The sequence below is a fragment of the Penicillium alfredii genome, assembly GCF_028826965.1.
Source record: "Penicillium alfredii strain IBT 34128 chromosome Unknown utg000005l_segment0_segment0, whole genome shotgun sequence".
Lineage (NCBI taxonomy): Eukaryota > Fungi > Ascomycota > Eurotiomycetes > Eurotiales > Aspergillaceae > Penicillium > Penicillium alfredii.
Window position 1 is genome coordinate 2,472,914 of NW_026622702.1, and position 25,491 is coordinate 2,498,404.

Below are 25,491 nucleotides of genomic sequence, written 5' to 3' on the forward strand. Positions count from 1 at the left end.
GGGTGGCGGGCTTTCGCAAGGTTGCAGGGGTTTTTCTGCTTGGGTCAGCCCTCCCAAACATGGGCCCCGCTTGACCTGCATTCCTACGCGATATAATAATCTTGATCATTACCGCGTATGTAACGAACTGTTCCTACGCTCAACACTGACCTGTATGTAGTTCGCAGAATCGGTGTTGGTGACCCACAAATTCTGGCTAGAAAAGTTACTAGACCAATTGATGACAATAGAACATTGATATAGCCTTGGCATATTAATCTCACTAATATAAATCTCACCATCCAGCCTTTTTCAGCATAGTTCACTAGTCAAAATCCATAACAATACCTGAGTACGATCTTCTTTGTCATTAATCATTCATCATTTAACCAAGACTATGTACCTAGGCACCACTGGCTAATCATGTTCGGAGACTCTAAACACAATATAGAAATCTCTATATATATACAACCCTAAAAGTCTGGACAGGAGATACAGGAATTATCGAAACAGGACCCTGCAGATCTGTTCTCGTGTCTACTTACATATAGACCTATGCTATGTCCTATGTAAATCAGATCCTTCCAAATAAGTAACTAAATACCTCCGCTGTTGGATTGTCTCTGCCCAGCCAATATAGGGTAAGCCGGAAATCCCCCACGGCACTAACATGAACCACACAAGCAAATCCATACAATAAAATAAACCCTTGGAAGCATTTCCGACTAATCAACTAATAGCGATGGCACTGATTACCGGGGGGCAAATTTGAGTTTTTGGAGTTGGCAGATATACCAGATACCATCCGTGGATGTACTAAACCTAGAGGAGTAAGTTCATGAATCGGGCAGCTCGTCCATGATCGACATTCTATTATCTTGCCCGGAGAATGCCCCGCGCTCCCAAGGCGCTGGCGCTGGCTCTGGCTGGAGATTCCTGCTAACAAAGCATATGCGAGCCCGTTGCGACTTGCGTGTATAATATCGGCAGATATGTTCAAGAGATTTGCCCGCAGGATCAGACTATTGCATTGCATACAAATCCGCCTTTTATAGAGGATATACCCGCCTCTAGTCTGAACTGATATTATCATTCCTGCCCCTTTTCTTTATGGTGGGACTTCTTTCTGCTAGAATCAATATCCACAACCCACAAACCCCAGAATATGTACGCTCTTCCAATCGCTGGCTAGCAATATATAGATAGACATCCACTGTACAGTCGCGCAAAACCCAATAGCAACACCCAATGCGCCATCCGAATAGGACCAATCCTGCCTGTATATGTATATAGAGCCGAAGCAGAAAGCTAAAAAGCAAAACGAACAATACCAACGATCAAGGGTCATGCCATCGCCTCATGGTCTCACCCAGTGTGCCTTCTTGCACTTGGCTGCATTTTCTATTGCCGCGTCAACCCGCCACATCATGTTCCCGGATTTCATGCCAGGCTCGGGAGTGCCGCGCAGGATAATCGGTGAAGTCGTGCAGCGGCCGTTCCCGTCGAGGCGGTATTGCATGCAGTTTGTGTCGCCGGCGCAGTAGTCGGCACACTCGACCAAGGATGCGGGCGTCTCGGGGCCCTCGTATTCGTCTTGGTCGTCGCCTCGGTCGGCCTTGTTGTCCCAATTGTTCAGATAATCGGCCAGGGTGGGCCGCACGAGGTGACGGAAGATATCGCGGTATAAAAGGTGTTTGTGCTTTTCCTAATGTAGAAGATGATGGTCAGCAATCAAAGTAATGACCAAATAAAAGATGGCGGGAAGAAAAAAAAATTCCTCACATTCGAGAACCACTGCTGCTCAAACTCCCACATCCGGTCCACGTCGGCCGGCGTCATGTGGTGGAAGGTAAACGGTGGGTGGCACCAGGCGTCGCCAAAAGCATCCTGCTCCCACACTGACTGGGTGGTAACATGGGGCGAGGACCAGGTCAGGTCAATGCCGACTTTGGTGAGCGCCATGCCGAGCACACAGTCGCCCGCCCATTGCTCCTCGGTGATTTGATCCCACTCCTTAAGATTTTTGGCATGCATGTCGGCCACGGCGTTCAGCGCGGGATTCGACAACACAAAGCCAGACCCGCCATGGGCAAAAGTGATGTCACCGATCTGCATCTGGTTCCCCAGATAGAGCTTGTCCTCCGGGTTCCAATGCGACAGCCAGCCCAGCAGGTTCGGCCAGATGGGGTACGTGTCGGCCTCGATGAACACATACCAGCGCGCATCTGGGCGAGCGTGCCGCACCGTGTGGATCATCGGCAGGAACTTCCACTTGTCCAGTTTCCAGCCCGGGTTGTCCGACATGCCCGAAGCACTGTTGGCTACCTTGGTGTGGTCCTGCGCCAGCAATGCGTCGCGCCCGCCGTCCCGTGCGCGCAGGTACAGGGCAAAGTCTTCATTGTTCTGCTTGATCGACTCGGACATGTTGTGGAAGACGTCCAGCGTGCGTAGCCCGCCGATGTCCTCCTCGAAATCGGACACCACCACCTTGTGCGGGATACACCGCAGTGTCGTCCGCAGGTGCACCGGTACCTTTTCCTGCGATTCTGTGATTCCCGTCTTGAGCACCACCAGCACATCATCCATGCCCTTGAGCTGTGGGCATGCCGGTGTTGTCTCGGTTGCGGGTGCGGTCTGGTTCTCGGCCGACGGAGTAGCTGCTGCTGCTGTGGCCTGAGTCCCCGTTGGAACGGGGTGCTTTGGTGAATTGGACCCAAAGTTGCCGCTGAGGAAATGCAAAATCAGGGCAATCACGATGAACGGTGCCAGGATAGGGCCCCAGCGACCATAACGGGCTGGGATACCGGACATGATGAAGAGAGAGAGTGAGAGAGAGAGAGAGAATAGACCAAGAAGAAAATATATAATTAAAACAACCCAACAGTAAAGCAATGGCCCTCCATGTCCAGATGGAGTTGAGCTTGGAAGTCAACGTGTTCAGGAGAAGAAAAGGACTTTAAAACCAGCCGCACACGGGTGGGTGGGGACGTGTGGTCATCGAAGGTGCTTAGCGCTGAGCGGAACCATACTATTTCTTGACCGGGTTGAGGTGTTCCCAACTGAAACTCGAGAAAAAAAAAATAACTACTATTGAAAAGCAGGCGATGATCTGGTGAGCTACACAAAACTCCCAATTGCGACTGTGTCCCAGTGTACCATCGGAGGGCCGGTTCTGGCAAGAAGGACACGGGCAGAGTGTGTCGCAGGTGGCTTGAGGGGAGTACGTATACACACCCACGAGGGGCCACAGGAAAAGTGGGTCAATCTGAAACGGATGTGTCTATGATCATCAAGGGGACTAACAAGCTTGGTCCAGTCGGTGTGTCTCGACCATGAATATCTCGGGTTCAAAAGTGGCAGGTTGTATAGTGGGACAACCTGGGAGATGTACGGAGTTATATTGTCAGGATATGTAGCTGCCACCTTCTTGCTCAAGGCAGAGGAGCATTCTAGAGAACACGGAGAAAAAAGGTGGTGAAAAGGTAGTTAGTAATCATAGGTATATCGTTGGATATACCCAATAGATGTCAAGCCTCGTGAAGACAACAGAAGTTCGGCAAGTAGCCTATCAAATCTATTTTTTACTCTTCACTACACCTCTTAAACCTTGAGCGAAGTCAGTGACTCGTTGCTCTACAGATACCTCGAAATATACTACTGGCACAGAGGATTTTCCAATTTTTGTTGTCATTTCAGAGTTTCTCTCGCTCTGATCAGCCCGGCACTGTGACCAAGTCCGAGCCGTACATGGCATTGCCATATATCCTTGGAATTCGTTATCGCCAGAGAGATAGTATTCCCATACAAACACCCCGACCCATTCGTGCTCCTGCGAACCGCCCACCGAAATCCGGAAACAGAACTTTTGGTTCAATCCATTTAGGCCTCGGTGGTGACACGGCCCTTGGGGTTGGTAACCTTGACGCCGAGGGCCTTGGCCTTGGCGAGGATGTCGACACGCTTGCGGGACGAGACGGCGTGGCCGATCCTGGACGTGGTTAGCACTCAACTCGATAATTATGGAAAAAAAAGGTTAAACTGAGTAGGCAGATCCAGGCATCGACATACTCGGCAGCGTAGGTGCGGTTGTGCATGAGGAGGAGCTCGACATCCTTGGGGTTCTGGACGAGGAAGGCCTTGTGGCCCGAGGGCATCATGTGGCGGGTCTTCTTGTTGCTGCCGTAGCCGATCTAATCACCGAAATTAGTACCGCAACAAATACATCCGTGTCAGTAGGAGGTAGATCATACCGAGGGCATGGCAGCCTGGCCCTTGAAGCGCCGGCGGACGGCATTGTCAATACCCTTAGGCTTGCGCCATGCCGACGGCACACACTTGAAGCGGTCGGACTGGTGGCGGTTGAAGCGGTTGGTACCTATCGCAGACAATGTCAGCCTCTCCCATTCTCAAGTCGGCTGTAAATTGTGTCGATGGTTTTTTTTTTCAAGGCCGTGGATGATCTTGCCCTCCGACCAGAATGCGTTATTCCTTGCCAAAGCACCCCTGCGGTCTTATAGAATCTCTTTTTTTTTTTCTCCTTTTCCCTCTTCCTCCTCGTGCATCCTTCTGGCATTCAAAAGTCGGAGGGCGATGATATCCAGGCCTTGACAAGGGTCGTAGACGGGGTACGCGATCGGGAACATACGCTTCTTGACGATAGGGACGTGCTTCTTTGCGGCGACCATCTTGAAAAAGGAAAGGTCAGTGACAAGAATTCCACGATCAAATATCAATAAAAACACTCACCTTGTCGGTATTGCAGGGTCACGCCGGGCGATCGAGAGTTGGTGTCGGAGGTCAATCTCGAAAACTTCCCTGAGTCTACCGGCTGAGCGTGGGCGACCCACACTAGTGCGCTTTCGACCTAAGCGAAGCGCTTATATCAGCATAGGGCTCGATGCCCTGCCAAGACTTCCGTTTTGGGCAATCTGCAACTATACAACTATCGCAGGGACAAGGATGCGCGATGTTGAATATTGTTGAGGTTATAGGCTAGGCTAGGAGTTCCGTCTGCAAATGTAACTGCCTCTTCTCCCCATCACGCTTCCCACTCTGCAACATCTGCTCCAAAACCTCAAGGTCAGCCAACGCCTCTTCGGGAGATTGTCGTGACTCAACCGGGCGACCGTTGACAATGGCCCTCGCGAACTCAGCCACCTCTGGGACGACGCCTTTCCCATCAAACTCGATGGGATGATCTTTTCCATTGATGGTCAACCCGTCAAAATGCATTTTTACCACCCCTTTTTCACAGGCAAACTCGAAAACATTGTCGCTGAACGGCGACCCCCACGAGAGGGAGACAACGCCCGTAGCACCGGAGCCAGTCTTCACGACCGCGTCCACCGTGTCCACCGGCGGCAGATACGCCTGCTGCTGCTGTGACAGCGCCGACACGGTGGTGATGGGCTCGTCGCGGCCCAGAATCAAACGCAGCCCTGCAACCATATGCACGCCTCCGTCCAGGAGGAATCCGCCCTGGTACTCGGGACTCTTGCGCCAAGGTGTCACTTTTTTTTGTTCAAGTTCGTCATCAGTGAATGGCTCAGATCTAGAGGGATTTGCTAGTTCATCAGACTACGCACAGTAGTATTTATTGTCGCCTTTGATCAGGCTGTGGACATTGACCCGGAAATGGCGCACCGGGCCCATCTGGCGCACCTGCTCCGCAGCAAAAAGCAGCTTCGTCAGGTACCGGTAGTTCTCGCCCACGGCCCAGAAAGTCTTCCGGGGATTAATATTGGCCCGGTACCACTGGAGAAGGTCCTGGGCCGTGGGGACATCCTTGGCGATGGGCTTCTCAGACAAGACATGCTTGCCGGCCTGGAGCGCTTTCCTGATAAACTCTGGCTGGACCAGGATGGGGAGGCTGTAGTCCGCAGTATTAGTCTTTATGTCGTTTTTCTGTTCAGTTCAACGTACCCAATGATCACAGCGCCGATGTCTGAACGGGCCAGTAGATCGGCGTAGGACTTGCCGGCCCCGGAGTCATCGGAATACAGATCGACGTCAGACGTGCTGCCAGCGAGCGCCTGGGCTGATTTCAAAGATCGCGAGTAAATCGCTCCAAGGCGCAGGTCTGCTGCGGCTTGGACGGCGGGCTATATCGGGACATGAGCTGGGCTCGAATGTAAGCGGGTCATTGACACTTTACCAGATGCTGCTCTTTGGCGAAATGACCTTGTGATGATGAAAGAGGGCGTCAGTGGAGAACATCAAGGCTTCAATGCTGGGTGTTAGGGATCTTTACCGCTCCCCACGATTGCAACTCCAATTGCCATGGTGAATATTGAGACTCAAGAAAGAGAGATGAAGGTCTACAGCTGCTCCAACATCTTCTTATGTCCCGGTGGGGAACCCTGGGATCGGGGAAGGTCCTGACGGCTCTTGGCCGCGGGTTTCCACATACAACCGTGGACGATCAGCAAGATCCCATGGATCACGTCATTGCGATTAATTCATTGGGATACTTAATTTAGAGACAGTCCAATCTCAGGCATGACCGTACAAATACTCAGAAACAAAACCCATCCAACGCCAGGATATAACCCATAGAAACCCATCCATGCACCAAAAGCCAGAAATCCAATCCCTTCCAGACACCCTCGTTTTCGTCGTCAAGATTCCCATCATGCCAGTCGTAACAGAGAAATGGAAAAAAAAAAAAAAGGAACAGAGTAGGAGCAGTGTCAACGATTGACAAACGCCCGCAATCTTTCCACGCGAGCCATCGACCTCTCCAATCGTTCGAGACGAGACCGCTTCTCGATATCGCGACGCTCAAGCACCGCAACTCGCTCCTCCAGCTTGGCGCGCGCCTTGCGCTCCTGCGCGACCATCTCGTTCGCCTGGCTGAACAGCTGCACTGTCAACTCTTCCAGTTCCGTGTTCGCTTGCGACAGCTGCTTCTCGGCTGCCTTGCGCAGACCCTGCTCGCGAGTGAGGGCATCCTGCAGCTCCGAGGTGTGATCGCTGCTGGCTGGAGAGCCTTGTTGCGCAAGGGGGTGGGTGGACATGGTCGGGGTGGACGCGGTCGGAGTGGACGGGAGGGGCACGTTGGCTGGCGCAGGACTCCCCCGACGATACGGAAGCAGCGAGGTCAGCGTCGCCAGACGGCTCGGGTAGGTTGGATGCGAGGACTGGGGCAGTCGGTCGGGGGATGTCGGTGGCTGGTGGGTGGGCGATTGTGAGCGATCTGCTTGCGACGAGCTGCTGCGCGGAGTATCGTCGGCGGGTTGTGACGAGCGCAGTCGCCGCACTTCTTCTTCGTAGTCGTGGAGTTTTCCAGCTGTGTCCGAGGGAACAAAGCAGGTCAGCGATGGAGTGTTCCCCGTTCCAAGGTTGGATTATTGTCTTGCATGACCCTTGAAGGCGTAGGGCCAGCACTTTTTCCCCCTCCTTTCAGACGAATCAAAACCTCGATCTGAGGAAATGATGTCTTGACAATGGGATGGTTCCAATCAGAGAGGGCAGTTCTTACCAGTCACCGACGCGCGCTGTGTCAACTCCTGCACCTGCCCCTCCAACTCCTGGATCCTGCGCTGGGTTTCGGGGTGATCGGGGTGGTCCGGGGGGATCTCATGGCCATTCCAATTTCCCTCAGATGGAAGATGCTTCTCAGGGACCGCAACACTCATGGCAGAAGGCATTCCAACAAGCGTGGTGGTGAGCGTAGCCGACATGGCACCATATGGGGGATTCCAAGGTTTACCCCGGGATTTCTCGTAGCTTGTCGGGAGGGGGGGGGGGGGGGATACAGACACAAAAATTACAGACACAAAAGGACAAAGAATGAGGAATTCTAACTAAACAAGAATCCAGATGCGATGGAGGAAATGGAGGAAATATGATGAAACACCGAAATCATCTCCTCTCCAGCCTTCGTGAGAAAAAAGGCTGGTGTGTCTTGCCCATGCGCCACTTTATTTTTTTTGGCATGCCCCTTTGGTCAGGCACATCTACATCATGGAATCTCTCCCTAGTAAACTCTACTCCCTTAATGTACTATATTATATCGGAGTTTGAATATCCTAGTATGTTTAACATACTTTTAGTCGGTGAATATTTTGCAGATGTCAATCCCAAACATCAATCATCAATCACATTGAAACGTCCCCTACCCTTGGCCCCCATTCCTCCAGGGCTGGTCTTTCCATGGCGCGCCAGGCGTGCCAGTACTAATCCTGCCACTTTGCTCAAGGGTGGTTCGGCAAGGGCTCCCATGAGTGAGGAAACAAATGGCATATTTTACTAGAAAGGGGGGGGAGATTTCCCCTGGCGTGTACTTCGGAAGGGCTCCTATACAAACTTGAGATGGGCCGTTTTGTTTACAACTAGAATCCGAGGACCTGTGAAATTGACACCTTTCCACCTCAAGGCATTATTAAATATGGGGGATACCTGCCTAGCAAATCTTCGTCCTCGTTCTTACTACCTCTTGAGATATCTTTTAACTTCTTCTTGGTGCTAAGCCATAGGGCCACTTTCTCTTTTTGCAATGATATGCCTTTCCTTTCATGATCAAGTATTCTCTGACCTCGATTATACTATCTGTATGAAGTTCGCAAATACCCACTTGGGTTGACTGAGAAGGAGATTGTGAGATCAATATATTCCTGGCAGAAGCCCATCCACATTCCAAGAATTCTTATTCACTTCAAGAAAAGACTGCCATTGATGGCAACTGTCGGAGGTTTGTAAATCGCGGCCCTGGCCATGTAGAGGGCATGCCCTCTTCCCCATTCTCTCTCTCTCTCTCACTTTTATTGGACCTGATATCTCCATATTCCGCATGTCCTCCTTTCCTCCTTGGACAAGAAATCATTGGTTTTCGTAGTTGGGTCCCCACTAGATGCCCGGTCATTAGTTTTTTTTTTTTTTTTTTTTTTTTTTTTTTTTTTCCCATGCAGGCATTAATGAGAACATCGGCTCCACTTACTTCATTGTTGCAATCATTTGTTTGAACTGTGCCAGGTGGCATGTAAAAGTAGTTTGTCCACCCATTTAGCCACTTATAATTGAATTGATCATGAGAATTGATGTTATCTTCTTTGTCAACATTGGGATTTTGCGAAGGTGCGCCTTTGATATGATAGCCATGTCGGATAAATGAACCCACTAAACAGAGTTAGCTTGCCTCCTACAAGATATGCGTAGTTTGGGACCAACCTAAAGCAAACCATGCCAAGGTTGCTGGGTTCGAACAGGCCTCTTCATGTCTATTGATACCCAGTAGTCTTAGTTCCGCAACAGTTGTGGCCTTCCTTTTACTGTATTCTGTGACCCCTTGAGGTGGCATAGCTGACAAAATGTGAGTGAAAGGAAGGTAGAGTATGAGAGATACCCTTACTTGGACCCTTCTGGAGGGCTGCTATCAAGAGGCTCGCGGCGGGAGTTCTGAGCACAATATTGACGTCGATCTCCCTCCTTTCCTGAAGAATGCTGGATAGCCATTTGTTCTGTGGAGTGGATATTGCTGGGTCACAGAGTAGGAAGGCGTAGGAAGTTCCTTGGGATGTCGGTGGCTTGAATCTTTCAATCGTCGATAGAAATGAGCCCGATGAATCGCATGGCTTGGTCCGGCTTTGAGCGGTGGTTTGCTGGACAAATTTGTCGAATACAGTATAACGAAAGCTAGTCGAGGTCCTGATAGCCCTGAGGTCACTGAAAGACGCCTCTCCACATTGAATATGCTCAGCCCAGTGTCTGAAGTTTTCTAGGTCCTTATAGAAGGTTTCTGAAAGGGTTAGAAGTCAACGATTTATAGATAGAGATATTAAAAGAACCATACCATAGAAGTGAGGCCAAAGGTTTTTTAAAAGATATTGGTAGTCTTCTTGATGAAAGATATCGAAATTATCGAAATCAACGATATCCTGCGTTCCAAATATAACTTTGAAAGCCCGCAAGAAGTAGAAGATTTTCCACTTTTCGGTAGCCGACATGTCGGCATTATGGAGTGATTTCTCGTGTATTTGTTTGCATTCGTTAGCTAACAAAACCAAATCCCTGACTGTACTCTGGACAGAGGCCCTTGCAGCTCTAACAAGCGATTTGACGTGCTGGCAACTGGGTGTCACCCTATAGGCAGAAGCGAGGCTAGTATATGAAATGATGTTAATGAAGAGCAGAAGCAGCCAAATAAGCTTCATTGTGAGACCGTCACAGTGTATCGAAGCGTACAATAGGGATTTGATTTACCTTCGCGGATTTTTTATATATATATATATATTCTTCTAACTTAAAATCTCTACCCCTGCCCCTTAGAATATTAAGTAATTATTTTTAGCCACCACTGGTCCCCCTTTTCCTTTAACCGAATACCTGAATCCTTCTACCCGTATGTCTGCCCCGGGTTACAGCCAGGGGGGGGCCCAAAAAATGCCAAGAGGGGTCCAACAGTCGGGAGAATATTAGCTGGGTGCCCTGTGTGCCCGATAACTATAATACGAAGGTAGTAGGTATAACGTAACCCATAAGGGAGCTGCGCACTAGCCGTCCCCTGAAGTCGGACCCACAGCGCATTTGCAGCTGTTGGTCTTCTACACCCAGCTGTTGGTCCTCTACATCCAACTGTTGGTCCTCTACACCGGTACGAAAATTTCTCTCTTTATTTATCAATTATTCAACTATTTCGCTAATTGAATAAAAAAGAATAGAGGAGGGTCCTTAGTAGCCAATTTGTTTTCTTCTGATATCAATATCTCTCCATTTTGACCTCGTTATAGGATTTGGGGTAGCTGTAAAGCTGCCTGCTTCTTTGCCCGTCGAATATTTGGGTGTATCTCTACTAGACTCGATAGGCACTTTCAGTCAAATAGTCCCAATTATGCTGGGTCAGGCTGCAATTTTTCATATATCAGAGACAAAATGTCATACAATCGCGGCTTTGGTTGTGCCATCCAAGGAGATGAAGAGGATAGGCATTGACATTAAAGAGTGAGGCCCTCCACGAGAGCTGCAAATAATACTAGCAGGAGGTCAATGAAGACTGCATTAAAACTCTATACTAACAACGCAGGATATTGAACTCGACCATTCATTGCGCAGACAGAACACCTGGCCAAAATGAAGAGAAAGAGAGGGAGGGTCCATGACTTTGCATTTCATGCAGAAATCTAATCGAAACTCAAGAAACCACAGCAGGGGAAATGGTGTGGAGTAAGGATTCATGGGTGACTGGGTCTCATCTCTCATGGAGTCGTGTAAACTGGATTCACAGGGGCCACACATGGACCGGACTGCAAAAGGTATCAAGACAACCGTCAATCCGAAACACAGGAGATCGATCAGAAAGTGAACAAAAGAAACGGGTACTCTTCATTTCGCATCGGCTGTAATAGTCATGGGCAAATCATTGGAGTCTCACGCATGGGAATAGGAGCTAGATAGCGAACAACGATAACACGCAATAGAGAGGAGAAAAGAAAAGAAAAAGAAAAAGTTGGAAGAAAACTTTTCGGACAGATCATCATAGCAAGGACTAGATGTGTATCACACATCCAACTCAAAAGAAGAGGGGAAAGATCATGAAACCAATGGTAGAAAAGTAGGGGAAATGAGAAAATGAGAAATGGAAGCTCAACCCAGTCCAACTCCCGTCCTCTGCACCTGGCATGGGGTGGAACAGATGGCATATTTTGACCACAGCAATCGGGAGACCGGGAGACCACGGATGAAAACTCGGGTTTCAAAGACATGTGGTTTGATCAAGACATACCGATGAAAAATTCATGTGCGGTCTCCACAGACCGGAGGCCAAAGTTCGGGTGAACGAGGTGGTTGCAAGGTATCAATGATTTAGGCGAATCCACGACCGGTCTGCCCACGACGGCCGGTGCGCTGCTTGGCACTGACTGTGCTCCATCCCTCATCATCACCGGCCTCAGTAGGCTGGGCTCTCCAGTTTCCGTTGGCAACAGGTTCCTTTGGTGCCTCAGAAGCACCAGGAGCTGTGGTCTCCTCTGCTTCGTGGTCGGCTGCCATACCGCCCTCTTCCTCACCGGCCCGCCGGAGGATCTCGAAATTCTTTCCACCCTGGGGGGTGTCAACGGCATCCTTGCCACTGGAATCCACTGGAACTGTCTTCTCCTCCTTGGTGTGCTTGGGTTTCTCGGCCTTGTCAGCTTTGTCAGCCTTCTCGGGCTTCTCGGGCTTCTCAGCCTTGGTCTTCTCATCAGCCTCCTTCTTCTGGCGGATCGCAAGCTGGCGCCTCTCTTCCACCTGACGCTCGCGAGTCGCAGTATCGATGGGTCGGGCTGCGCCAAAGGGGCTAGCCTTCGAGTCGCCGCTGGTTGCCGAAGCGGGGCTGGATACGGCATCCGGGACGGTTCGCTTCTGCAGGTTCAACTTGGGGCGGGTAGCGGGAGCGGCGGCGGGAGCGACGGGGGACGGAGGGTTGCTGGGTTCCTTGGCCGGCTGCATTTTTGATCGCCATTGGTTGTCCATCTCGGCCGCGGTAGGCGTGCGCTCGGGGCGCGGGGGGCGCGATCCATCCTGCGAGCGTCCCTCACCCCACGCCGGGGAGTTTCTGCGGAAGCCAGAGCCAGGTCCATCATTGCTGCGGGGCCTGCCGCCTTCCCGGACCGGGCCACTCGGAGGAGAGAGGGGCCCCTTGCGTTCCCAGTTGCCGAAATCGCGGGGTTTTCCATCCGATTCAAAGCCGCGGCGGCTACCACCGCGCTCGCTACCGGCATCTGAAGCGGCGTCCATGTTACGCCCAAAGCTCGCACGGTCGGGCACACGTCGCTGGGGGAGCTCCGGAAGAGGACCACGGCGAGTCCAGTCCAGCTCCCTCATGTCGGGACGCGATTCCTTGGCTGAGTACCCTATTAGTTCCAAATGTCCCATCAACTAGTGGGGTTAGGGTGGGAACTTACGAGGCTCCGCAACGCTGGTTCGGATCGATCGTCCTTGAAGGGTCGAGCCGGACAAGTCCAAAGCCTTCTGCAATCCATCGACCGTCTCAAATTCCACATATCCGAATCCCTTGGGGCTCTTTGTCAACTTGTCCTCCACGATACGGACATTCGTCACGCCGCACCCGGCGAAGAGATCAGCGATATCATCTTCGGTCGCTTCGAAGGAAAGGTTTCCGACGTGGGCAGTGAACGGAGGCTGGGTGGGGAGAGCAAGTGGCTCCCGGACGGCATATCCACCACGTTCTAAACATTCTCTGTCAGTGCTTTCTCTGGATGGCCCAGGAGTTGTGAGAGAGCGCCATACCATAACTGCTGCCACCGCCGAAACCCATGCCACCAGCGGGACGACGATCGCCGAACCCAGAAGTCGAGGGGGGCGCTACCCTAACTGTCAGCAATCCACTCAAGGAACAGAGAAAATGGAAATGGTTCAAGGGGCGCACTAGTACATACCAGCTGCATATAAGATCAGTTATCGGTCAACCATCCAATAGTGGGGTGATAGCCAGAGCTTACCTGGAAGAGGCATATCCTCCATCTCATCAGCCCAAGAGCCGAGACCTGTGGTTGATTAGCATCCACAGCCATATTCTGTGAAGTCCCGAGGTGCTCACTCTCATCAGCCAAGAAGGTCCCAATGGACATCTTCTGGGCCTTGGATTTTGCGGGCGCTGAGGAATCAGTAGTGTCAGCTTTGAATGCGACCGATGCAAAAGACATTTGGCTCCAACTAGCACTCAGCAAGAGGGACAAGGAAAGGATCTGGACTCACCCATGATTGCGGTGGGTGGGAGAATGGGAAACGCGCCGGACTTGTGCGCGCTTCACACAGTAGGGTTAGAGGGAAGAAAAAAGAGGGAAAATTGGAGAGCGCCTTCACAGACGTCCAGGAATGAATCAAGCGAGGTTTTGAGGGAGTCAACAGTTGGGAGGGTCAGTGCAGGCGTGCAGATAAAACTCCGTGGAAAAGTGGCAGAGGGGAAGTCGGGTCGAGAGGGTTAGTTAATCCGTGATAATTTTTAGTGGCCGCTAGTCCAATCACAGCCCACTCTATACTTGGGGCTGCCGAGGGATATCAACGGATACTCTAGATACTCTAGAGGATTATAGAGAGATTAAAGATTATATTCAATAGAAAGAAAATATTAATTATAACACTAATGGATATCTTTAAAATAATGTAATTTCACGGTATCTCGACTCTGATCCTGTCGATTCTCTCCAATACATGCTTCCTTTGTTTGCAAGCACTACTATGTGCACTGGCAAACAGCCATGGCATAGAATCAAAGAAATCTTCTGAAGATCCCTTGCGGCTCTTCTGTGGGCTGTGTAGTCTCCTGGATTTTAGGATTGGAACTCAAGTTAATTAAGGTAGGTTTTGACTACTCGATCACAGCCTGTCTGCGAGGCCTCTGTTCGTGTCAGCAATGCCAAGTGGGGATATATATACATCGCATGTTCTCCACCATAATCTCGATCTGAGACCAACCCCCTCTATCTATGATGTGTATCCTCTCTATTTTTGACTTGCTGTTAAATTGACCGACTAAACTAAAAAGATGATTCATCGCTTTGCTCAACCTTGGAACTGTAGAAAGATCGTCACCGGCCTAATTGGGAAAGCCAGTCTGCTTACATAAGCACAAACCCACGTGACAACGGCTTTCTGTGCTTATCCAATCGAGCGAAGCAGGAGACTCGTGTGTCTTCCAGACCATTCGCACGATGAGTGGTCCAAGCATCGACAATGCCAGTGTGAACTCCAACAGTCTGTTGCCGGCGGCTAAAGTAGGAGCCCTGAGTGGTTAGTTTGATTATACCGTGAATCCCAATATCAAATGGAACGTTAGCTGATCTTCGATCCAGGCGTGGCAGGACTAGTATATGGGGGCGCTGCTGGAGTAATCCGATCACCCAATCCAGTAGTACACTCCCTGTCCTGTGGCATCCACTGGTCTATATGTGGCTCGGCTTTTTGGTGTAGGTGCTGAGCACACCTTGTGGTTCTATGACCCCATGGCTGATTGTGCATGTGCACCCAGTGATTCGAAGCAACATCATCAAGCTTCATTTCCAGGACCAAGTCTCTCCCAATGAGCGAGTGTATGTGAGCGCTCTCTCTGGGGGCATTTCCGGCGGAGCCGTAACACGGCTCATGGGTACAGTCTCTTGTCCCTCAAGGATCAAAAGAACGAATTTCATGTCTAATGAATTTCCAGGAGGTCGATTGGTGCCTGGCACCATTATTTTCTCACTGCTTGGCTACTGTGGCCAGAGTATCTTTAACCGGATCGACACCTGGCAGATGGAAAATGCTCAGAACCCATCGAAACCGCTGGCACAGCGCATGGCAGATTCGAAATGGATCCCTCTTCGGCACTTGTCTGATGAAGACTATCGGGGTATCTTGAGTGAAAAACTACTCAGTATCGAGGCCGAGATTGCTCTCCTTGACGAGAAGATCGAAGATCTGGAGAAGTCTCGACCGCCACCTGTGTCTCCCTCTCAATGACCCGATGGCCTTAAGCCGTGCATCTTGCGTAACACTGTCGACCGACTCTTTGGGCAATGGGGTGGCCTCGAATGCAGCGCACAGACAGCAGGTGCATGGCCTATTACTCGATTCCTCTACGTGTTAACTTGGGCTCCCAGGGTTGCATCTTTCGCTATGTTTTTGCATTTTGATGTGTGAAGACTCTGTATATTGTTGTTCTGACTGTTGAATTTTGTTAATTTTTTTTTTTTTTTGTATGATACCAGGTGACGAATCCCAGTCAGTTACAATCCCTGCCGAGCCATGGAGTAAAAAAAAAGAATGTCGATCGTGAACCATAAAACCTGGTGCCCCCACGGGTGTTTCTGCACGGTGAAATCATTGGAGGAGCGCAGGCCTGAACCAAGCATTCGCGTTGTTTTGACGGTGAAGTGATCAGCGTCCAACCATGAGAGATGTTCTAGAAAGAGTGCGAGTATTATAAGAAGCATAATATCATTGTAATAATAACAATGATTATAGTGATTATAGTAATTTTAAGTTAATTATCAGCCTCACAGAAGATCAGAAAAGCCCAGAAATTCGACGGTGCCGAGACAACCGGTTTTGGTTAGAGTCCCGGTGTCTCCGACATCTGTCTTTCCCCATATCTTCAGTCTTCAGTCTTCAGTCTTCGGTCTGCGGTCTTCGGTCTTCAACCACATCTGCTATACTGAAACCATGATAAGCATGATCTATCCGCGCCTTCTTTCTTGGACTTCTGGTGTGCGGTGCCCATCTTATTGCTACTAAGCGTTTGATGGTCCCCTGTCCTGGATGGAAATCTACCCCCCTCCAGGCAGTAATCAGGTTCGAGGATTCTAACCAACAGTGGACGCAATTGAACACGACGGCGGTACCCTCCATGTGCTGGCTGATCCTTCTTGTCTCCCTGGACAGATCAGCCCTTGCTGATCGCGAATCGCGATGACCCTTTTCAATCCGACTTCGATCCTTGTCGGCTTCCTCCTCCTCTACCTCTCGTCCTTCTTTATTTTCGCTATTGTTCGCATTGCGACCGGTATCTCCATCCAACGTATCGGATACTTTTCGCTGCGACGAATCGCGTATGCTCCGAGAGAAGGGCTGCAGATCGAAATCCGCGGTTTCGGATTCTCATTACACCCCCCGTCGTTCGCGCAGCCAACATGGATCAGTATTCGCTTGACGGAATTGAAGGTGACGGTGGACTCGTGGACCTTGGGTAAAGGGAAAGGAGAGACCGTTCGGGACCCCTTGGAATCGCCGCGCCCTGGAAGCCCTGCCGAAGATAACACCACCCCCGACTCGTTCCACCGACGAAGCAAGACATGGAGAACCTTGACGCGGGTCAAGGAGCGCCTGAAGCGACTGCATCGGCAGATCAATTGGCTGGCTCTCGTCGACGTCACGGCTGTGAACACCACCGTCCATTTTCTCGATGCTGGTCAGATTCAGGTGGGGTCGCTCTCCCTGTCAGTGGACACGCGAAGGAAAATGGTGGAACGGGGCAAGCTATTTCGTCGCAAGAAGGATATGTCTCGAGAGCAGCGCCCGGCGGAATGGATTATGAATATTCAGAACGTCTTGCTGGCTGTCGACGGCCGGGAGCCGGCCGAGATCTTGGACAATGTGGGCGTGAACCTCCACGGACTTCTCTACAAGGATCTCGAAGGCCTTCGAGATGCATCGGTAGCCCTCAAGATTGGACGGATGTACATCCCATACGACGATCTCCGAACGCTTTTGCAACGCATCAGATCCTCCCAGCACCCGCCGAAGGAACCTGCGCACAACGACCCGGACGAGGAAATCTCGTTTGCGGACTTTGTGGAGGAATTAGACAAGCCGGGCAGCCGAGACGACGCAATTGTACAGACTGTGGCGGATTCCAAGGAGTTCGCAAGCTCTCTGCTTCGTGGTATTCAGGAGATCCAGGTTGCACTGAGCTTCTTCCGCCTCTCGCGCGGTCTTCAGTCTTTGTCTGCAGGCCAGAACCCCGTGTACCTGAATGTGGTCTCGCATGAGCTTGGAATTGATCTCCATCGGATGGACCAAACGAGCCCCGAGCATCGCATGTATTTTCAACGGGACGATGTCGCTCACCAGGCGTTACTTGCTGCGATATCTCTTTCGGCTAGCCTGGACGACGACTCGGGTGAAACAGACAACATTCTGTACATCCCGATGGCCACAACAACGATAAAGACCACGCTGCCATCGAAGACCGTGAGCGCCTTTGATGACGAGAACCCTGAAGAGCGGAACACGAATGTTCTCTTTGCGAATTTTGTCGTCACTTCGCCCTCCCTTGACTTGCAGCCTCAACACGTCTCGCGGCTTTTGAAACTGGCACAGGCCCGGGCGTCGACTACCCGGGGCAAGAAGCGAAGCAATCATCAGCTTATTTCGCGGTTACTTCCAAAGGCGAGCATCAAGCTGTCAGTTCACGAGCCTGTGATCCGATTTGTTCTGCCCATTGAGAAGGAATCTGGTACTTCCGATGACTACAATCTCCTCATTTCTTCCATCTCGTCTATTTCGCTTGATATCGAATCTTCGCACTCTTCCGAGGGCGGTGCTCACTATTCCCTCTCGTCCGTCTACAGAGTTGCATCCCACAAGTTCTATTACCAGACCCCAACCGGAAACAAACATAACTTGTTGACAACCGAGAACCTGGAACTCAAGGCCCACTTGAATGCAAGCCCAGAGGTCTGCGTCATTGCTTCGGGAAGTTTGAATGACTGCTCCGTACATATGATCAACGGCGAAGTCAATCGTGGTATTCGTGAAGTTTTGGAGCAATTCCGCACACATATGCAGCCACAGAAAAGAATGGCAGTGCCGGTCACTGAACAAAAGACGACTCCATTGAGACGAGTCCCGCCATGGCTACTTCAGTTCCACTTCGAAGCCACAGGGTTTAGCCTGGAGATCGCTGGTGTCGATAATACTGTCTCCGAGATCTCCCGCGGTGTTTCTTTACAGCTACAAACGTGGACAGCAGAATACAAAGCCCAGAAAACAGAGCCCGTTGTCGGTAGCATTGCCAGGCGACGCACCTCAAGCCACTCCACCATCGGGGATGAATCGCCATTCCGGTTTACCCCAACATCGCCCCCAAAGCATACCCGACGCGGTGCCACGGATGGCAGGCGATTGGCATTCCACGTCCGCGGGTTTGACGGCTTCGTCATTGAATCTGAGGATTATCTGGAACCCGACCCGTTCTTCTCCCTCCCACGGTTCGAAATCGCACTAAGCACGCAAAGCGATCGCCTTGGGCCAATCTTGCACGTAACATCCATGTTCAAAGGCATTTACCTTCAATACTCTATTTACCGGTTCTATTGTCTCGGGGTTGCGACCTCTGTGATCCAGGATGTTCTCACACCTCTACCACAAAAACACACAGATTCCGCCCAAGGGAAATCAAAGGGCCCTGGGAGTATATCACTGCCCCCGCCTCCAGCATCTCCGTCATCTACCAAAAAAGAGCTGGTTACCTTTGACGTGAAAGCAACAATCGTCCAGTTGAAGGCCAATCTGCCGTCTGATCCTTCGATGATGGTTCAGATTTACGGGCTAGGGGGCAGTTCTCAACGCCTTTCAACGCCTCATATCAAAGCCAATCTCGTCCGTTTACACGCAGAGGCACCTAAACTCAAGGGCATCTGGGCGAGAATCGGGAGCATGAACAATGTCAGGCTTGATTTCCGCAAAATGAGATTGAAGCAGGGCTCGATCTTGACCGAAGAAAGGTCCATTGACCTGTGGGCGGATTTCATTCGGTTGGGCGTTCCTCACCATATGGTGATGCACCGCATCTTCGATAACTTGATCAACACATCCAAGGCCTTCAAGCAGCTTCACCACCGATTCAAGAACCGGTGCCGAGAATTTGTATCTGAGAGAGAGCCCGAGGAGCCAAAGAAAGTTCCAAGGATATCCTTGCGCAGCAAAGCCTTGCTCTTTGAACTGGAAGACGATGCGTTTGAATGGAAGCTGGGCCTCATCTACCGCACTGGCTTAATCGAACAGAGCCAGCGTTTGGCCCGCGAAGAAGCCTTTTACCTGAAGGCTCACAAGATTAGGGAATCGGACCAACGGCGCGCCTCATCGCGGCTGCGAGCCAAGTCAAGCCACCGCACCTTGCGCAGTGAGAGAACCAGCCAGGATACGAGGAGAAGCAGGAGTGCCGATGCGCGGCCAAGGAAAGAGGATCAGCCCCGGGACAGAGGCCGGAAATTCCGTTACGATGCCGAGGGATCTACTTGCCTCTCTTCGGAGTACAAGATCTCTGTGGATGCCGCATGGAATCGGCTTCAACAACATAATGCCCAGGTGTGGAAAGAGAAGATTGACGCGGCGCTCAAATTTCAGGGCACGTCTATCAAAGAAGTCAGAAATCTTTTCTCTGGAGCAGATGAACCCCCTGACGATGTCAAGGAGACAGAGACAATTCTTGCCATACCAAACCGACCAGGTCTCATGTCAGCTTTCATCAGTGATGTCAACCTAGTCATCGACAAACCTTCTTTCCCAATCGACGAATTCCCCAAATACCTCAATCGGATTGGGAAAGGGATGCCCATGTCGATGAAGTATGGCTTGCTGGTTCCAATGAGCTTCAATTTGGAAATGGGTGAAGCGCGCGTCAATCTACGAGACTATCCTCTCGATCTTCTCCATATTCCAGCTTTGCGCCCCGGACAATCTCCAAGAATGCCCAGTTGGTCATTGCGAACAAACTTCGTGATTGCTGAAGAATTCCGCAATCATGAATCCGCGAGGCAAGTGGAGGTGGAGCTTGTGCCTTCGACAGAGTTACCAGACGGATCTTGGAGTGACCCGTTCAAGGTCAAGGTCTGGCGGTCTGTGACTCCCGTCAAGACATATTCCGATCCTGTCTTTGAGATAAACACCAGTTTACCAACGAGCATCTCATGGGGAGTCTCGTATCAACCCGTCATTCAAGATATGATGAAGATCATCGAGGGCTTTACTAAGCCTGAAATTGATCCCTCGGACCGGGTTGGTTTCTGGGATAAGATTCGACTGAGTTTCCACTCCCGGATTAGAGTGCTCTGGAAGGAGGATGGCGATGTCCATTTACGCCTCAAGGGATCTCGAGATCCATACGTGGTCACAGGCTTCGGAAGCGGTTTTGTCATGTGTTGGCGGAGAGACGTCAAATGGGAAATTCACACCAGTGACGACCCCATGGAGTTCATGAGTGTGACGAGTGGCGAATATGTGTTGGCCATCCCAGACTACAGTGCTGAAGCTCGATGGGCAACCGAGGCAACCTCGGAAGAGCTCGAAAACAGCTCAGCAACCAGTGAGCAGAAGAACTCGGCTCACTTCAAAAAAGTTGTCATGAAGCTATCCGGAGACGTGAAATGGGCTGCCGGGTTGGTTTTCGAGCGTGACGTCCACAACGATATGCGGTCGTTCTCATTCAGACCGCATTACGACGTCGTTCTCAAGAACCCCAAGTTTGTCGACCCGGCACAACGCTCGGTAAGTTTTGATGCTCGACGGATCATAAAGAGTGTAGCTGATCGAGGCCTTAGAACTATGATGCGTATCGTGGCTTCCGGAGTGACCATATTCACTTGTCCGTGGCGGTCATCGCGCCCCAGAGCAGAAACTGGTCCGTTGACGACGTCCAGCTATCTACAAGCTACAACACGGTTCACTTGACTCCGCGCTTTTTCACCCATTTCTTCAACTGGTGGGCCCTCTTTTCCGGCGTCATGTCTCTTCCTGTTCGCCAGGGACCGCTCTGGCCAGGACTCACCAAGACGAGCAAGAAGTTCAACCGTCACTTGGCTACTGTCAAATACAAGCTTCTCCTCGCACCTTTGTTTGTAGCGCACATCTATAAACACAAGGACCGCGAAGACTACGCCGAAAGTGTCGTCACTGCTACCGGACTCAAGGTTCGCCTTGACTCTTTGAAGCTTGACATTCATCAGCGACGTGAACAGATCAAGACCAAGGCTCAAGGCCGCTCAAAGCAAAACAAGACGAGCGCGATGCGCATCAATCAAGCCCAGATTGATTTGCAGTCAGCTGACTTCCGAGCCGTATCAGCCAGTATTGAAGGGACCACAGCCGAGGCTGTTGAGCAGAACAAAGATGATATCATATCCTCCTTCCAGCAGCCCGTGCCATCTGTTGATTTGTCTCGATTCACAATTCCCGATCAAAACATGGACTGGATCGACATGGACGATTTTGTGGAACCTGATTGGATTCTTCCCCAGGAGTCGAATCCTCGCACCCAGATTCTACCGCTTGCTTTCACACCACGGTTCACTTACTTCCGTCAAACAGACCACGGTGACATAGGACCGGAGGAGACAGGGTATAGTACCTTTGGAGATGAACCGACTCATGAATGTGTCATGTCGGAAACCAATGATCCCCGCCGAGTTCAGATTGAGTTGGTCAAGGATCGTCTTGCTACTGTTGAAGCGCAGATCCGCAATTACGACCGCACAATTGGGGAGCAGCAACTCAAGTTGATGAAGGACGTGGATAATGATACTAGCCTGAAGGACCAGCATGAAATCTATATCAGGCAGGCAGAATCGCTCGCAAGACGCCGGAGATTCTTGACTTCGACCCTGCAACGCCTGGAGAAGCATCTCACACGCGATGAGCGGACACCAAACAGAAACAATTTGGGGAACAGCGCCGCCCCCAGTGAAGCTTCTTCTCGCACAGGACGGGGCACGGAATCCCCAGCTGATGGCCGGGCTTCCGGTATGGAAGGTCTCTACTCGTCGCCCAACGATGAGTTTTCGAGTGACTTCAACAATCGCTTCATGATTCACAACGTGCAACTGAAGTGGAACAATTCCCTCCGGAACATCATTCTACGATACAGCCACCAAGTGAGCCAGCGACGTGGGTTTGTATACTACATGTCTCGCCGCGCTGTCAAATTCATCCTCGATATTGTAGAGGAACAAAACAAGAACAAGCGACGAAACCCGAAGATGTCCAAGACCTGGTCTCGCAGTGAAAACGAGGATGAGAATGTCGAGGATCGCATTGAACAGCTACTGAGCGATGCCAAGCGTTATGTGAACGTCGAGGAACAGGAACCATCGGACTCGAACAACCAATCATCTCCCAAGTCGGACGATGACTCCAGCGAGAGTATTGCGCCGGAATTCACGCCACAAAACAGCTACCACCTGCGGCTCATCGCTCCCCAGATCCAGCTTCTCAGCGAAAAGAACCGGAAGGCAGTCTTGCTCGTTGCTGCCAAGGGAATGGAGCTCAAAGCTGTGTCGATCATGGACAAGGAACGCGTCACGGACGATGTCAGTGGTCTGGTGCAGCGACGTTTCTCGCTGGAGATGGATGGCGCCCAGTTTTTCGTGGCAACGCAGAAAAACCTCATGGCCAACTTGCAATTCTACGCCGGGAACAAGTACGGCAACTCACCGGGATCTGCATGGCCGCCGTGGTTGACCCTCGAGGCGATGTTCGACTTTGAGCTTAATCCGTTTGGGTTCTCTCGAATTGTGCAGAAGACCTCCGCCAGCCTGCGCTACGACAAGTACAACAACCTTCGCCTCAAATACAACGAAGAGGTGGCCAAGGGCCAAACGGGACCGCATCCTGGAGGCCGTGAGACTCGGATGGATCAGATCAGTGTCGACTTCCCTCATTTCCGCGCGATCTGCGACTCTGCAGAGTACTATTCCATGTATATCATCATTTTGGACTTGATGCTCTACAGTGAACCCCTCGAGAAGGTTCGGAATGAGCGCCTGGAAAAGATCATGCTCACCTCCGACTTCAGCGATCTTCGCGGTGCCCCTGAAATGGTGTTCAAACTACAGGCGCGCATCCGTCAACTCGAGGAGATCAAAGAGTATTTCCAGATCAATGCCAAATTCTTGGACAAACAGGGCTGGGAAGATCGGTTGGCTCTCGAGCGCGATCTGTCGCAATGCGAAGATGAATTGTTCTTCATGATGAAGGCAATCACCACTTCCCAGCGCCGCATGGAACCGAGCACGTCCAAGGTGAACAATGGTGTCCTGCGCTGGAGCATCTCTGCAAGTGAGGTTGTGTGGCACTTGATGAAGGAGCCCTCGGCGCCGTTGGTCGAGTTCCAGCTCCGGAATGCTCAGTATGAACGAACCGACAACACCGATGGGTCAAATAACAACCTGGTGGCTGTGGAACGGCTGTATGGGTTGAACCTACTTCCCGACGCGATTTACCCCCAAATTATCGCGCCGTATCTCGACCAGGCGCGTGATCTGGACGATTTTATGCTTCGAGTGAAGTGGCACATGCTAGAGGCCGTCGCCGGAATCCCCGTGGTTGATAATTTCGAGGTGTCCCTGTTCCCGCTGAAGGTACAGCTGGAGCGTGAGCTGGGTCAAAAGGTTTTTGAATACATCTTCCCCAATGTCGGTTCGAGTGCATTCGAGAATGGTGGTTTCTCGCCTTTCATGATCAAGAATATGAAACCACTTGATGCCGAAGATGACGAAGATGAGGAGGATTCGACAAGTGCACCACTGACCCGATCCACAAGCACTGAGGAGGACGACGTGTCAATGGACGATTTGCAAGCCATGCCCCAAGGCCCTGGCTCCATCGAACTGAGACTCCAACCCACTCTGTCGCTCTCTGACGAGAGCAAGTCTCGCCAACGTTCGGGTCATCTTAAGGGCCTGGCGATGACGCCAATTCACACACAGAACGGCCGGCTAGGAGTCTCGGTAACCTCTCGGCAGACTGGCCGCCCTTCCAGCACTGGCGGCCTCACCAAGAAGAGATCCGTTGACAGCATCCGCATGTTGGCGAAGCATCCAACTGAACGATCCTTGTCCAGCCACAGCACTGCTGAAGAGAAGAACAAGAAGTTCGGCCTGGGCAAGGGAGGCAATAGAAACAGCAAGTCCAAAGAGCCCACCGACGACCTGTCCCAGATGATTTCACGAGCTTCCAACTACATGACGCTGGCGCGCGTTAAAGTGCATGACGTGGTTCTCTGCATGAGTTACAAGGGCAAAGGGGAACACAATTTCGAGGATCTACATGATTTCGTCTTCCGTCTTCCAGTGCTCGAGTACGGCAACAAGACTTGGTCCAACCTAGATCTCGCCCTGCGTTTGAAGAAGGACGTGATCAAGGCTTTGATTTCGCACGCACCCGCCATATTGGGCAACAAGTTCTCGCACCACCGGCCCAACAAACAGCAACAAAAGCGTTTCCGCGAGCTTGCGTCCTCGTCTCAGCTGCTGCCGACTGCCAGTAGCGTCATGAACCCGGAGCGAAGCCAAGCCCAGAGCCTGGCGAGCTTCGACTCCACAAGCGAGTACTCGGGGTCACCGTCGCGCAAGTCTATGCAATCGACTGCTTCGCCTTTGGCTCGATCGATGTCTCTGAGCTCGGAGACGCGTGAGGCATCGGCGCAGGAGGCAAGAGATGAGGAGACCATGGCGCGAGAAGAGGTTTCCTTAGCTGACACTCGATCCGCTAGTGAAGTGGATGTGGACTCTCGTTGGGAGGTTCGTATTCCTTTGCCCCTTCACTTCAGGTTAGCATGCTGACCCATTCTTTAGCAATCACGCCGGTTTGTGAATGCTCCCGGTAGACCCATGACCTCGGGCCACACCATGACAACCGTCGAATCCAACGGGACTGAACAGGATGAAAGGTACGAACTGCACAGCTTTCTTTCTTTACACATGATTAAGACTAATTCTTTCTATAGTCATAAAAAGACCATCCGCAGCCTCGGCCGCAAGCTGATGTCCCGCAAGTGATGACTGCCCTACTTCCGTTCTTCACCCATTTCTCAACCCACCTTTCTATTCCCTTCGTTCTCGACTCCCCTACATAATATTCCTGTTTATATTCTTCTTTTCTTGTACTTTTTGGTTGTCACTTTTCTTTGTTACCCACCCCTTATCCTTGCATTAAAAACCACCGACCCCATTCTTCTCTCTCCAGGCCCCTCGTGTCTTCTCTTGGATACCCTCTACTTGCAGTAGGCCGTATATAGGCGTTGATTCATGGTTCTTTTGTGTC

At 51.2% G+C, this 25,491-nt stretch overlaps 7 protein-coding genes across 7 annotated transcripts; 2 read left to right on the forward strand and 5 right to left on the reverse strand.

Annotated features, from left to right (window-relative positions):
* Window positions 1–1,336: 1,336 nt before the first annotated feature.
* NUU61_004343 (uncharacterized protein) lies at window positions 1,337–2,790 on the reverse strand (the record flags this gene model as incomplete). Its single annotated transcript, XM_056654925.1, has 2 exons — window positions 1,337–1,684; window positions 1,762–2,790. The coding sequence occupies 2 exons, from the start codon at window positions 2,788–2,790 to the stop codon at window positions 1,337–1,339; spliced, it is 1,377 nt and encodes a 458-aa protein (XP_056512952.1).
* A 1,068-nt stretch (window positions 2,791–3,858) lies between these two features.
* NUU61_004344 (60S ribosomal protein eL32) lies at window positions 3,859–4,664 on the reverse strand (the record flags this gene model as incomplete). Its single annotated transcript, XM_056654926.1, has 4 exons — window positions 3,859–3,967; window positions 4,048–4,169; window positions 4,230–4,354; window positions 4,589–4,664. The coding sequence occupies 4 exons, from the start codon at window positions 4,662–4,664 to the stop codon at window positions 3,859–3,861; spliced, it is 432 nt and encodes a 143-aa protein (XP_056512953.1).
* Window positions 4,665–4,971: 307 nt separating this feature from the next.
* On the reverse strand, window positions 4,972–6,260 carry NUU61_004345 (Gfo/Idh/MocA family protein; the record flags this gene model as incomplete). Its single annotated transcript, XM_056654927.1, has 5 exons — window positions 4,972–5,489; window positions 5,565–5,848; window positions 5,902–6,080; window positions 6,134–6,159; window positions 6,230–6,260. The coding sequence occupies 5 exons, from the start codon at window positions 6,258–6,260 to the stop codon at window positions 4,972–4,974; spliced, it is 1,038 nt and encodes a 345-aa protein (XP_056512954.1).
* A 408-nt stretch (window positions 6,261–6,668) lies between these two features.
* Window positions 6,669–7,661, reverse strand: NUU61_004346 (uncharacterized protein; the record flags this gene model as incomplete). Its single annotated transcript, XM_056654928.1, has 2 exons — window positions 6,669–7,267; window positions 7,460–7,661. 2 exons carry the CDS (start codon window positions 7,659–7,661, stop codon window positions 6,669–6,671), a joined length of 801 nt encoding a protein of 266 aa, XP_056512955.1.
* Window positions 7,662–11,778: 4,117 nt separating this feature from the next.
* Window positions 11,779–13,675, reverse strand: NUU61_004347 (translation initiation factor 4B; the record flags this gene model as incomplete). Its single annotated transcript, XM_056654929.1, has 7 exons — window positions 11,779–12,806; window positions 12,858–13,142; window positions 13,204–13,278; window positions 13,353–13,355; window positions 13,416–13,460; window positions 13,514–13,570; window positions 13,672–13,675. 7 exons carry the CDS (start codon window positions 13,673–13,675, stop codon window positions 11,779–11,781), a joined length of 1,497 nt encoding a protein of 498 aa, XP_056512956.1.
* Window positions 13,676–14,627: 952 nt separating this feature from the next.
* NUU61_004348 (uncharacterized protein) lies at window positions 14,628–15,414 on the forward strand (the record flags this gene model as incomplete). Its single annotated transcript, XM_056654930.1, has 4 exons — window positions 14,628–14,706; window positions 14,769–14,882; window positions 14,945–15,061; window positions 15,122–15,414. The coding sequence occupies 4 exons, from the start codon at window positions 14,628–14,630 to the stop codon at window positions 15,412–15,414; spliced, it is 603 nt and encodes a 200-aa protein (XP_056512957.1).
* A 948-nt stretch (window positions 15,415–16,362) lies between these two features.
* NUU61_004349 (FMP27 family protein) lies at window positions 16,363–25,226 on the forward strand (the record flags this gene model as incomplete). The annotated part of the gene is made up of 4 exons (XM_056654931.1): window positions 16,363–20,940; window positions 20,994–24,968; window positions 25,023–25,117; window positions 25,175–25,226. 4 exons carry the CDS (start codon window positions 16,363–16,365, stop codon window positions 25,224–25,226), a joined length of 8,700 nt encoding a protein of 2,899 aa, XP_056512958.1.
* Window positions 25,227–25,491: the final 265 nt, after the last annotated feature.